This window comes from Sorex fumeus, unplaced genomic scaffold, assembly GCF_029834395.1.
Source record: "Sorex fumeus unplaced genomic scaffold, SorFum_2.1 ptg000009l, whole genome shotgun sequence".
Classification (NCBI taxonomy): domain Eukaryota; kingdom Metazoa; phylum Chordata; class Mammalia; order Eulipotyphla; family Soricidae; genus Sorex; species Sorex fumeus.
In genome coordinates this window covers 28,943,401-28,954,931 of record NW_026606066.1, presented here as the reverse complement: position 1 = coordinate 28,954,931, position 11,531 = coordinate 28,943,401, and the positions used below count along the sequence as shown (strand labels likewise).

The window sequence follows — 11,531 nt, the reverse complement described above, 5'->3', positions numbered from 1 at the left end:
CCCTTCACTCCCAAGTCTGAAGGTCTAGGGCGGCCTTTGTCCTTCAAACCAGCCTGGGTAGAAGGGAGGGGGGATGGCGCCTTTTCCTTCCTTCAGAGTCTGGCTTTGCCACTAGGAGCTGATGCTGCAAAGAGAGTATTGTGCCTCAGTCCGGTCTGCTCTAGTTGAGATCTTCCTAAATCCCTTATTCTCTGGGCTCCAGTTGGATGCTTTTTGAGTGCAGGAAGGGTTAGGGAGAGGGGGACAGGGCGAGGAACCCGCGGAAGCAGAACAATCGAAGCAAAGGCAGTTAACTTGAGCCGGGGTGTAAATATCCCACAGTTGCTAAGAGCTAGGACAGGTGATCCTAGGTCCCCACTCAAAGCATCAAGGCCAAGGCTGTACTGTAACTTCCTCACAAGGTTCGCAGAGTGTAGAGCTCCCACTGAGCAGGCCTCTGAATCTGGGGGCTTCTGTGGGTGCAGCCTGAGCGGGAGAGTACGTGGGACCGGCGAAAGGAAAAACCCTAGTCCCGGCTCCTTCTCCACATCAGACTCCGGCCCTCAAAAGGCCCGGCTTTGGCCGTGTCGCCGGCAAGGCGGCGGCTAGTAGAGCGCCAGCGCCTGCTCCCGCAGCACCACCCGCTTCTTCTTCATCCGCCGGTTCTGGAACCAGATCTTGACCTGCTGGTCGCTGAGGTTCAGCCTGCTGGACAATTCCTTGCGCTTCTGCCGGTTGATGAATTCGTTGAGGAGGAATTCGTTCTCCAGCTCTGCGATCTGCTGCTTGGTGTAGGGTTTCCTCTTCTTGCGGGCCCTCCCCGGGGCCGCCCCCCACGGCAGGCCTGAAACACAGCCGCGACCCCAGTCAGTCCGGCCCGCGCCCGGTCGCGTGCCCACCCCCGGCGGCAGCGTCCTCCCCTCCACGCTCTCCCCGGCACCCCACCTCCCATCCCAGCCCGGACTGGCCTGGGGAGTCTGGCCACCGTTTACCGTCGGGCAGCGAAGGTCGCAGACAGGCGGTGACGCCCGCCGCCTGCACAGTCATGTTCAAGTTGAGCGGGCTTTTGGCGTCGTCTTTGAAGCCAGCGGCGCAGGGGGTCCCCTCGAGCAGAGCCGCGGAGGCCCGCACGGCGCGGCCCGCACCCGCGTACTCGTACTTAGCCGCTTTGAGCGCGGCGGCCCCGGGGGCCAGAGCAGCCTCGGGGGTGAAGGGCGGTCGCGCTCGGCCACGTTCTTCGGACCCGGCGGCCGAGTCGGGTGCATAAAACTTGGCCTGCTCTTCTGGCCCGTCCTTGGCGCCCAGGGGCTGCAGGCCCAGAGCCCCAGGGCCTGCCAGGTAGGGCTGGGAGAAACTGGCAAAGGCCGTGGAGCCTGCAGCCTGCGCAGGGGCGCAGGAGGCGGGCGTGGCGGCCCAGGGCAGCGCGCCGCGAGGGTAGGAGATGGGAGGCAGCGCGGCCAACTGGCCGCCATTCGGCCGCAGGTTGGAGAAGTAGAAGGAGTCCGGTGACGGCAGATTCAGAAGCGAGCCCACGTAGCCCGCTCTGTAGAGACTGCGCTCACACATCTCCAACAAAGGGCTGCGGCTGCGCTGGCGGGCCGTATTTAGTTACAACCAGGAATAAGAGGACAGTCTCCGACGATTGGACGAAACTTGGCCTGCAGGTTCTTCAAAGTCGGTCATTTCAGCACCGCCTACATCCCCCCGACCCGTTTCCCCCCCTTCAGTGTATTATGATAACACCCGCAGTACTCCGTGGCAGAGGACGAGGCTGTCTGGCAGCACGGAGGCCTGTGAAGAGAAAGAGAAGTCGCTTGAGTTTAGGGCAAGCTTCAGAGAACCGGGTGCCTCTGGCCCAATCAATGTCCCTTGGGACTCCTGTTGGTTTCCATTGACTTTACCCCGGCTTTTTCCACGCACTACCTAGGTGAGGGTGGTGGTGCAGGTTTGCTTCTTTTGTAGTCCCTTTCAACTTGCAGCGGAGGCTTTTCCCATAGCACAGGCTTCTCTCTCATCTGGTCTGCCGAGCCCGAGGTGTAGTGGGGCCACTGGGTCTGTCTCCAGAGCAGAGGAACGCTAACTCCATGTCCTTCCCCCATAGAAGGACTGTAGCCAGACCTCTGCACTCAGGGTCTGCTGACCAAGACCTGGCACTGCTGAGCCCCGGGCTGTAGGCAATCAGAGAAGACTGCTGTTGCTGGAGAAATAGCGAGTCTCAGGCAGACCAGGCTTGACACCTAACAAGGAAGCTTCACACTGCTTTTTTGGTAGCGTGTCCCTTCGCTGCGCTGCAAGAGATGTTGCCATCAAGGTTCAAGGAGAAGACTGGTCTGGTACTGGGAAGCTCCGATGACCAGATTCTGTCAGCTAGAGGCCACATTCCTTTTCCCTTCAGAAGTCCCCTGGGAGATATCATGCAAAACAGAGCTCCAAGGTGTGCATCTGTTCTGTGGAAGTGCTTCCTGAGTCTGATGCAAGTGCAGGGGTGGGGAGAGCAGAGCCAGCCAGGGCACACCCATGCAGTCTCTCCCTCTGTGCCTCCAGAAGCTGCAGCTGCTATTGGCTTGGGGTTTGTGGATCAGGGGGACAGAGCAGTGCTCTCTTTCAGAAGGCAAACTGGCAGCAACCCCTGTGCCCCCAGGGTCTGGGTGAGTCTGACCAGAGGGCGGGATTTTTTTTTCCTGCTTTCCACTCCCCTGGGATCTAGTGACCTATTGAAGTGCACCCCCAACCCACGCCAGCACGCCCTCTCCAAGCTGGAATTGGTTAGGCCTTCAGCTCCAGCACTGAGACCACACAGGCGCCGCCGGAGGGCAAGGCTGACCACCACGCTTCTGCGACTTTATTGTGTGAGTGATGGCGACCAATTGGGTGGCTCTGGGGTACCAATCCACTTCTTCCTCCCCCTGCTTGAGGCAGGAGTGGGGGCTGCCCAGGGCGGTGTCAGCATTTCCCAAGGAGCTTAGTAGAGAAGACAGGAGCCTTTGCCTTGAGGTGGAGGCCACACACAGCAATCCTGAGTCTTATGGACTTAGGGAACCCAGGCTCTCATTTTGGGGAAACTCACCCTATTTTTGTGGGACTTGAAAGTTCCAGCTCCAGAGATCCATTGAGTCTCTCCTCCCATCTCGTGATACACAGCGTTTCTCTGGGATTTTATTCCCAACCCTTAGGCAATTACCTCTGCGACCCCTCCCACCCACAAACAGGGGCGGTTTGCCGCTGAGGACTAAAGGAAACTAAGTGAAAAACAGAAAAGACAGAATAACTGGAATTTCTGCATTTCACCTCCTCTCAGAAGGGTGCCACCCGCCCCATCCTATCTTTGAGTTTCTCATTTCCCGGGTCCCACAGGCAAAGTTGCTTTGCTGGGAGGTGCGGGACGCAGGGAGGAGGGGTCGCGGGTGGGGGTCGGGGGCGGAGTGCAGGAGGGCTGGCTGGAGAGTGCGAAATGGGCTGGAGACTGGGAAAAGGCGGCTGTGTCTGCGAGCTCAAGGGCCAGCTCTGCCAATGCCGCCAAGTGCCCAGGAGATGGCGAGCGAGCTCCACGCCTGGAGAGGCGCAGCCGCACGGTCAAGATCAACAGTGAAGGGCGGTGCAGCCGGCCTGGGGTCGCCCGCCCGTGCGGTCACGGCCCGCTGCCCGGCGCGGCCGAGCGTCTCGGAGAGCCGGGGATCTTGGCGGCAAGGTGAGCCCGGGCGGCGGGGCCAGAGGGACCCGGTTGGCTGCCAGATACCGACAAGCGCGGCGGCTGTCCTCTTTGTCTGGCGGTGAGTCGGGACTCGGCAGTCGTGTCCAGACGCGCGCGCCCAGTGCTTTTCCACCCGTCCTCTCGAGCCTCGCGGGTGCCCGAGCCCCGCTGGAGTCTCCGTCACGGGGCACTCCCCCCCTACGCCCCACCCCGACTCCCCGCCTCCCAGCTCCCCGCGGGCCTCCCTTTCAGCGCTTCTGCCACCGGCCACACTCCCGCTCCTCTGCTGGCTCTTGGATGCAAAATCTAGGAGGAAACTATATCAATATCAAGCTCTTCATCTGTTATTGATTTATCCATCAATTTAAATTACACCGGAGAGCGTTGAGGCACAGTTTTAATCTCCAGCAACCTTTCTCTCAGGCGGAAGAAACGGATGGCCAGACACCGAGGAAAGCAGGGCTGCAGGCCACCTCTCCAGTCCACTACCGGAGACCTGGGCAGCGGCCCTCGGGAGGGAGGTGGAATGCAGTGCGCTGGAGGGGAGGGGGTAAGGAGAGAAAGAAAGTAGGGGGGAGATGGTGTGGGAGAAACCTCTGGAGGAGAAACAAGAGATTGGCCCTAGGCAAACACATCTTGCCGAAAAGAGTGTAATGTTAGAAACTTTACCAAATAGAATGTGGAAGCTGGCGGGAATGGTGTGTGCCCCCAGTTTCAGGGTTCTATTTCTCTTCCAGAGTTTGAGTTATGGTCACTTTTCTGTTTTCTCTTTTTCTCTCGAGTAAAATGAGTTGGCCACCCACAGCCCGTTAGGAGGTAGGAAAGAAGCCAAACTGGGCCAGAGAAACCGAAAGTAGCTCGGAACCTCAGAACCTTGGGTCTCTGCACCTTCCTGGGCAGATCCAGCCGGGGGCCTCCTGGCAGAGCAGCCTGCTTATGCTGTGAGGGCCTGAACAACTGTATTAACTCACAGTTTAACACATTTACCACTTAGTGGACTATCCTGGGGTGCTCACACAGAATAATGGACCAGGCTACCAGGTCGGCAGCTTCCCCCCACCCCTCACGTGGCACTTTCTCAAGAAGTTCCCAGTGCCTAAAAATTGCACCTAAAAGTTTCTGGAGCATGCAATCTCGGTTTCAGTCTTCAGCTGCTGTGTGCAGGCTGTCTTAAGAAGAGATAAGGGATTGCTGGAAAATTTTTTTTCAGTTGCCAAATATGGATATGTCTAATTTCAGGAACTTCCTAGAGTAGATATTTGTAATACCCTTTCTAGGAAGCAAACTTCTAAGTGAGCAGGTTTCCCTTACACCTGGGCACCCCGTTATATCATATTCATTTGAAACAAAATTATTGGAATAAATTTACAATATTGATAAATAATCTTTATTGAAGTGTACTTTTTGCTTCTCCCATTAAAATGATCATTTTAGACACCACACATTTTATCCTCATTTAAAGATATCACTGTTTATGTTAAAGTTGAAGGGGGGGTTTGGGGGTGGGGGCAGAAGTGGAGAGTCTGGAGGTTTCTGAGACCAGAATTTCCTTCAAATATAGAGCACATCATGGTGTTCAGGATGACAAGATTTTATAATAATAAATAAGCAGAGTTTCTAGTGGTGACACAGGTTTGGAAAAAGAAAACAAATGTATACTCAGAGGAAACAAGAGAGTTCTGTTTATTTGCATCTCCCTAGGAGTAAAATGTAGTTTTTAAATGCCTGAAGCACTGCCCAGGTATTCTAGCTCACAGACATTGCAGCTACAAAAATAATCTCTCAATTGTATAAATATGCAGCACTTTGAAAGTAGTTATTTATCATCACTTTTAGAAAACATTGTTTTTCTTCTCAGGCCTTACAGCTCTGTAGTTTTCAAATTTCTTAGACAATTTAAAGCTCCATGAGAGGTTCAACACATTTGTTCAGACATTCAAGTTCTTCATTGGGTTCCAGATAAAATCTCTTGTCCATGGTCATTATGCAGCCTCTTTAGGGTGGGAGGCTGAGGGGATGGCTTCAGTTCTACTCCCACAGAGGCTAAGAAAATGGAGTGGATTCATACCTTCCATTGGTCACTCTGCCAATTACAGTCATTTAAATTTCTGCAAAGGTGGGGAAAGGAAGGCATCTTTATTTTACTAATTATTTCTCTATTTAAAGGTGGTTAGCGCAAACATCTACAAGGGGTACCAAAAACAGACGACTACAAGAGCAAGTAAAAAACCAAAGTCGGAAAGATTGTCCTCATTCCAGTATCAATGTAAACCCTATTTCATAAGGCAGCTGCTTTTAAAGCCAAGGCTGTACCTCCTGCCTGATTTCAGACTTTCTCAATGACTTTAGTCCATGCCTACCCAGAGCTCTTTCCATTAGCTTCAGGGTGACGGCTGAGAGCTAATGATTCAACTACCCAATCACAGGATAAGGCTGCAAATGATTCAGCCTTAATGGACAATGAAGATGGACAGTGCTGGAAAGGGCATATTAAGTGAAAATCCTAAATCAGACTGGCACTTCTAAACTTCACTTTTGGGGAGGAGTATTAAAAACATTTCAAGTCCTTCATACTGGCCTGGAGGGGAAAACAGAACATTAAAAACGTCATAAAAACAAGCCTAGACAAAAACAAATCAATCATAAACAAGTAAGAAACAACAGCAAAGTCATGTTGGCTGCAAAAAAATTTAGAACCAGATAAAGGGAAAAGAGAAAATTCACAAAATTTGCCATCATTGGCGGAGAGGGGAGGAGAAGGGAGGGGGGAATTAAATACATATTCAAGTCTTTCCAAAGGTCTTTTGGAGACAATTGAAGCACTTAAACTCTTGGTGGCCAATCTGGCCCACATCAGGAGACAGTGTCTTTGAGTTTGGAGACGATTTTCTTGTCTTTCACTCTTCGATTCTGAAACCAAATGGTCACTTGTCTCTCAGATAGGTTTGTGGCAGCCGAGATTCGCCGCCGCTTGTCCTTGTTAATGAACTTGTTAATGGCATACTCATTCTCCAGTTCTTTGAGCTGCAGTTTGGTGTACGGCACCCTCTTTTTCCTTCCCCGACGGTAGACACACATGTCTGGCTGATTTAGGGCCACATCCCCTGGTATAAAAAAAAAATAGCATGGGAAAAATTATAACAAGATATCTGGGGCCCCCAGCTGGGGGCAGTTTGCCTATGTTTGGAGAGGGTACAGGGAATAAAGAAAGTCAGGCTGTTTATTTACACATTGTTATTATTATTTATATAGACTTATTATTCACAGGTTATTAAAGAAAGATTATTTACACTTCAAAGTGAAGGTGAACTTGATGGATCATCATGGTTGTTCAAATGGGCATCTTAACAAGCCTGTGATTTTATGGCAAGGTTACTGGGGACCCTCCGGAGGACAGTTTCTGCAAATGCCAGTTGCACACACGTAAATGTACACAAGCACTTTTTTTTTTTGGTTTTGGTTTTAAACGCAGGTTGTCTGCTCAAGTTTTGATTTCTTGGGTTTCTGTGTTTGGAAACTGAACTCTGTTGATACAGTTTTAGTGGTCAGTCTACAGAAGTTCTGTCCTTGAAAAAATGGGGTCCAAGTCTGTGACAACTCTTGGGGTGGTGGAGCCAAAATCCGTGCAATGGCACGAAAAGATTCTCAATTTTAAAAGAAAAACAAACACACAAACATGCTTGAGCCTACTCCCAAGAGAGAATTGTGAGAGAGGCCTGTTTAAAGCCAGGCGCAAGGACCAGAGCTCACACGTACTGAGCAAACTGTTGGTGGAGGTGAACCCTGTTTGGGCGAGGAGGAGAGATGCCCACTTCACAGTTGGGGCCCGTATGCTGAGCTCTTTCTTTCCCTGACTCTGTCTCACTCTCGCCCTCCCTTCCGTCCTCCCCCTTCCCGTCCCTACCTGGAAAAGACGATTTCCAAAAGTGGGAGCCCTGGGGCTGCTCTTTGGCGCAGTACACCTGGCTGTTCCACCCGTTGGCCAGTGTCCAGGACTGGTAGCCCTCCATGGAGATGTACGCCTCGTGCCGTGGCTCCCCGGAGCCGAAGGTGGATACCATGTCGATGTAGCCAGGCACGTGCTGGTAGGGGCTAGTGTAGCCCTGGTAAAAGGACACCTCCTTGGCTCGCCCGGGCACCTCGTTGGCTGGCACGCTGCTGCTCGCCAGCCCAGACACGTCCATGTACTTCTCCACCGGGAAGCCTCCGAGCGAGGCGTGCGGCGACGACTTGAGCGCGTTCTGTTGCAAGCCCACGCCGTGCGACATGCGGCAGCTATAGTAGCCGTTGCCGAAGTGGTAGCCGTAGCCCAGCGCCGGGGCGCCGGGGGGCGCTGCGGCGGCCGCGCTGGGTGCCGGGCACTCCTTGGCGGCCGGAGCGTCCGGGCGCGCCGCGACCACCGCCGAGGACGACGAGGATGAGGCGGAGCCCGCGCGCTCCGAGGTCCCGGGGTAGGAGAAGCCCGAGGCCGCCGCCGCCGCCGCCGCCGCCGCCGCCGCCGCCGCAGCAGCCGCGCGCCCCGAGTGCGTCCCGGCGAACACCGGCGCCGAGAGGAAGCCGCGACACTGGCCCGGCGCCGCCACCGAGGAAGACGACGACGACGACGACGAGGCTGGGGCCGCTGCAGCGGCCCCGCCGTCCGCGCGCAGCGCGTCCATGTCCCAGATCCCGGCGCGGCTCATGGCCTGGCCCGGCCCGGCCCCGGCCCCGGCCCCGGCCCCGCGCAGGACACCATGGCGCGGTGAGCCGCCTCCCTCCTCGCCTTTCTCTCGGCTTCTAGCTCCCGCCCTCTTCCCCTCGCCCTCGCTCCCTCCGTGCGCCTCCCGCCTCCCGCCCGCCTGCCCGCCCTCCAACAGGTTAGCTCATCGCGGGACGTTTATAAAAACGAAGTTCAGGTTGGGAGGGGGCCCGGGGCTGGTCGGGGGGCCGCCTCCCTCCCCGAGGGCTCAGCTCGGGCCCGCGCCATTGGCTGCGCGCAGCCACGTGGGGGTGGGGGCTCGGGAGCGCCGGGCTCGGGGCCCGGGGCCCGCAGGACCCACCCACCGGGCCCCCACCCCGCCTCTCCCCTGTCCGCCCTCCCCCGGACCCCGGCGCGGCCGCCGCAGCCACCCCCCGCGCCAACTGAGCGGCGGCCCATCCTCGGCCGGGTCTGCGAGGGAGACAGGCGCCCGGGCCTGCGCCGGGACCCGGCCACGGCGCTGTGCCACCTTCCCCTCCGCTCCTCAGGCTGCACAAGTCAAGGAAGGCGAAGGACAGAGATGGTACCAAAGATGTGAAAACAGACCGAGTTGGGATCCTATTGCTTCATTTGTGGAATTAGCTGGCCTAGGACCTCACACCCGAACGAGCGAGTTTTCCCTATGTTATTGCATTGCTACGGGGCGAAGGCATCTCGCGCAAGCAATTGCATGGAGCCTCGGGGTTTGGGTCAGTTGGAGCAGAACACTACCTACACACACCGGCTTTCTCTCCAGAAGAGGCCCATGAAGCGCCATCCTGGATGGAACACAGAGATTTACAAGTAAGTTGAGCAGAAAAAGAGACCGGCCTTCGTGGGAGAAGCGGGAAGAGATCTGAGAAAAATTCAGATGCTTCTTCTAGGCTCTTCGTCAGTCACGACCCGCAGAAGCTCCCAGCTAAGGGCGTGGGTAAACCGCTTTGCTACCCCGGGCCAAACTTGAGCGTGCGCGGCTTGTAGCCCGACCCGACCCGTCTCCTACATTTTGCAGCCACCGCCCCCACCCCCCAACCTCGGCCCGCCCCGCTGCCAGTTACACCAATTAATTGAAAACTTCTCTTTCCCAGGGACCTTTGTTTCGCTTTCTTTTCCAAACTGCCAACTGTTAGAACTGAGAGAGATATACTAAGAAGATGTTATTTTCTAAGGAAAATTGGGGTTCCAGAGGAAAGGGGTCTGACAACTCTCAGGGGGTTGTCAGAACTCCCATGGCTGTCAGAAACCTTGTTCTAAATAAGAAAAAAAAAAGAATGAAAAAGAAAAACTTCACCGGATCTGTCTTCATTCCTCCACTAAAGCGCCTTAGTTTACCCTTCCCCCAAGTTAGTCATTAATGGGGGCCCATTACAAGTCCTGCGGTGAACTTAAGGGTCCAACTTACAAGCACTATTAGACCCACTAAACTGCAGATGCTGGAAGGGTGCTGATCTCCCAACCAGTTATATTGTTTCTTGGCTCCTCAGGGCTCCCCAGGACAGCCCACCTTCATCCCTTGGTTGGTGAGGCCAGCATATTAGCTAGATCTAGTTGGAGGTGTGGATGGGCAAGCAGAAGAAGGAACCCTCTTGGGTCTGGCCTGGCATTCCAGGGTGGGCTGCTGGTGTTGGGAGTGTTGACACGCAAAATGCAGTAACCATAAAAGGCTCAAATAAAGGGGAAAGTTATGAGAGGGGCGCTGGAAAGGAAAGGCAGGAAGAATTTGACCTTTTTGAAGTCCCAGGCATGTTCATGATCAGATCTGAGAGTGGAAAGGCCTAGGACCTTGCAGAAAGTCATAGGGAATTGAGGTTTGCTGGTGAGAACGGTTTTGGCAAGTTCAGAGAAGGAAAAGGACAGCAACAGGAGCTGGTTTAGATTGGTGAGTTGAAAACCCCAGCAGGACCAGAGGAGAGAGTGGTTGACATTCTAGAAAAGACTAATTTCAGTACCAAATTTCAGTACAGCAATTTCAGTATCAAACTAGTTATGACATGCCACCTAGAAATGATCTTATTTTTCCTTGATCTCCCTTTCTTTGTCTCAGAGGGAGAAGTGTGGAGACATTAAAATTATTTTTCTGTAACCATCCCCAAAGTTTCAAATTGAAATAAGTTAAATTATTTCTAGAACATAACTGGAACCAACGAATTTTCCATGACTTAAAACTAAGCTTCTATCTGATTTTGTGCCATGGGATGTCTGTTCTCTTCACTATCAGAAAAAAAAAATTTTAGTGGCTGGATATGCTGAAAAGTGAAGAAAAGAATTCAGGATAGGAAGGAAGAACTTGCCATGGTTTTTAAGTGATCCTTTAAGTTTAAAGTGCAGAAAGGGGAGTAAAAAATTACTTCTTAGGAGTGCCTCTGTCTCCAACTGCCCTTTGCAAAGATCCAACTATTTGGGTGTATGTGTATGTATATGTTTGGGGGTTGGGGGCGGGGGTGTTCTCTGCTCATCCCAGCAGGTGTTCTGAGGCTAGAGAAGCTTTGAACAAGGATCATTACCTCTTGCTATCCTGCTGGTGAACTTACTTCTAAGACAGCCCTTGGGGTGTCAGCTCTGGAAGAGAGCTTCTAACTGGACCCACTGGGAGCTTCTAAACCCTGCACTCAGAGCAGCGGCTGCTGTTGGATCTTAGGGCTGTGGTTGAGTACCAGGCAAAGTCAAGAGCTGCTCTGCTTAAGAACTCATCAGGCACAGAGTTTACAAGCCGGGATGGTAGGTAGGAGTTTTAAAGCTGATTTGCAGAAACATTTGATTTTACTTATATAATGTGTGCTTGGGCTGATTTCAGTTTTGAACATAATGGGGATACTTTTCGTTTGCTGGCAAATAGTACAGACTGAACTTTGTACTGGATTTTAATAATATACGTAGTGTGTGTTAAATGAGAATTTTTTCCAACTAGAAATGTCTCTACACCAGATTACCACTTTTTCTAATTTGGTGAGAAACTTTGAATGGTCTTTTTAGGGGGGCGGGGACAGGGAGAGAGAATTTAGTCTTTCCTCTATGCCTCCCCACAGGCACATTTTTTTGGGGGGGGGGAGGGAACTGATGATGTTTTAGAAATTACAGTTCTTTTCCTCCTTGCATATTATAATCATGTCTCAGTCTGGGTTGGAATAAGGCCAGGTGAAGCTG

The 11,531-nt window shown here is 53.4% G+C and overlaps 2 protein-coding genes across 2 annotated transcripts; both read right to left on the bottom strand.

The window, feature by feature from the left end:
- Positions 1–584: 584 nt before the first annotated feature.
- HOXD12 (homeobox D12) lies at positions 585–1,545 on the bottom strand. The gene is made up of 2 exons (XM_056110424.1): positions 972–1,545; positions 585–823 (listed from the first exon to the last, which is right to left on the bottom strand). Exons 1-2 carry the CDS (start codon positions 1,543–1,545, stop codon positions 585–587), a joined length of 813 nt encoding a protein of 270 aa, XP_055966399.1.
- Positions 1,546–6,523: 4,978 nt separating this feature from the next.
- HOXD13 (homeobox D13) lies at positions 6,524–8,352 on the bottom strand. Its single transcript, XM_056110418.1, has 2 exons — positions 7,575–8,352; positions 6,524–6,774 (listed from the first exon to the last, which is right to left on the bottom strand). Exons 1-2 carry the CDS (start codon positions 8,350–8,352, stop codon positions 6,524–6,526), a joined length of 1,029 nt encoding a protein of 342 aa, XP_055966393.1.
- Positions 8,353–11,531: the final 3,179 nt, after the last annotated feature.

Coding starts and splice junctions, on each gene's coding strand:
- HOXD13 (XM_056110418.1), bottom strand. CDS start 8,352: ATGAGCCGCGCCGGGATCTGGGACATGGACGCGCTGCGCGCGGACGGC. Junction 6,775..7,574: donor TTGGAAATCGTCTTTTCCAG/GTAGGGACGGGA, acceptor TTTTTATACCAG/GGGATGTGGCCCTAAATCAG.
- HOXD12 (XM_056110424.1), bottom strand. CDS start 1,545: ATGTGTGAGCGCAGTCTCTACAGAGCGGGCTACGTGGGCTCGCTTCTG. Junction 824..971: donor GCGACCTTCGCTGCCCGACG/GTAAACGGTGGC, acceptor GCTGTGTTTCAG/GCCTGCCGTGGGGGGCGGCC.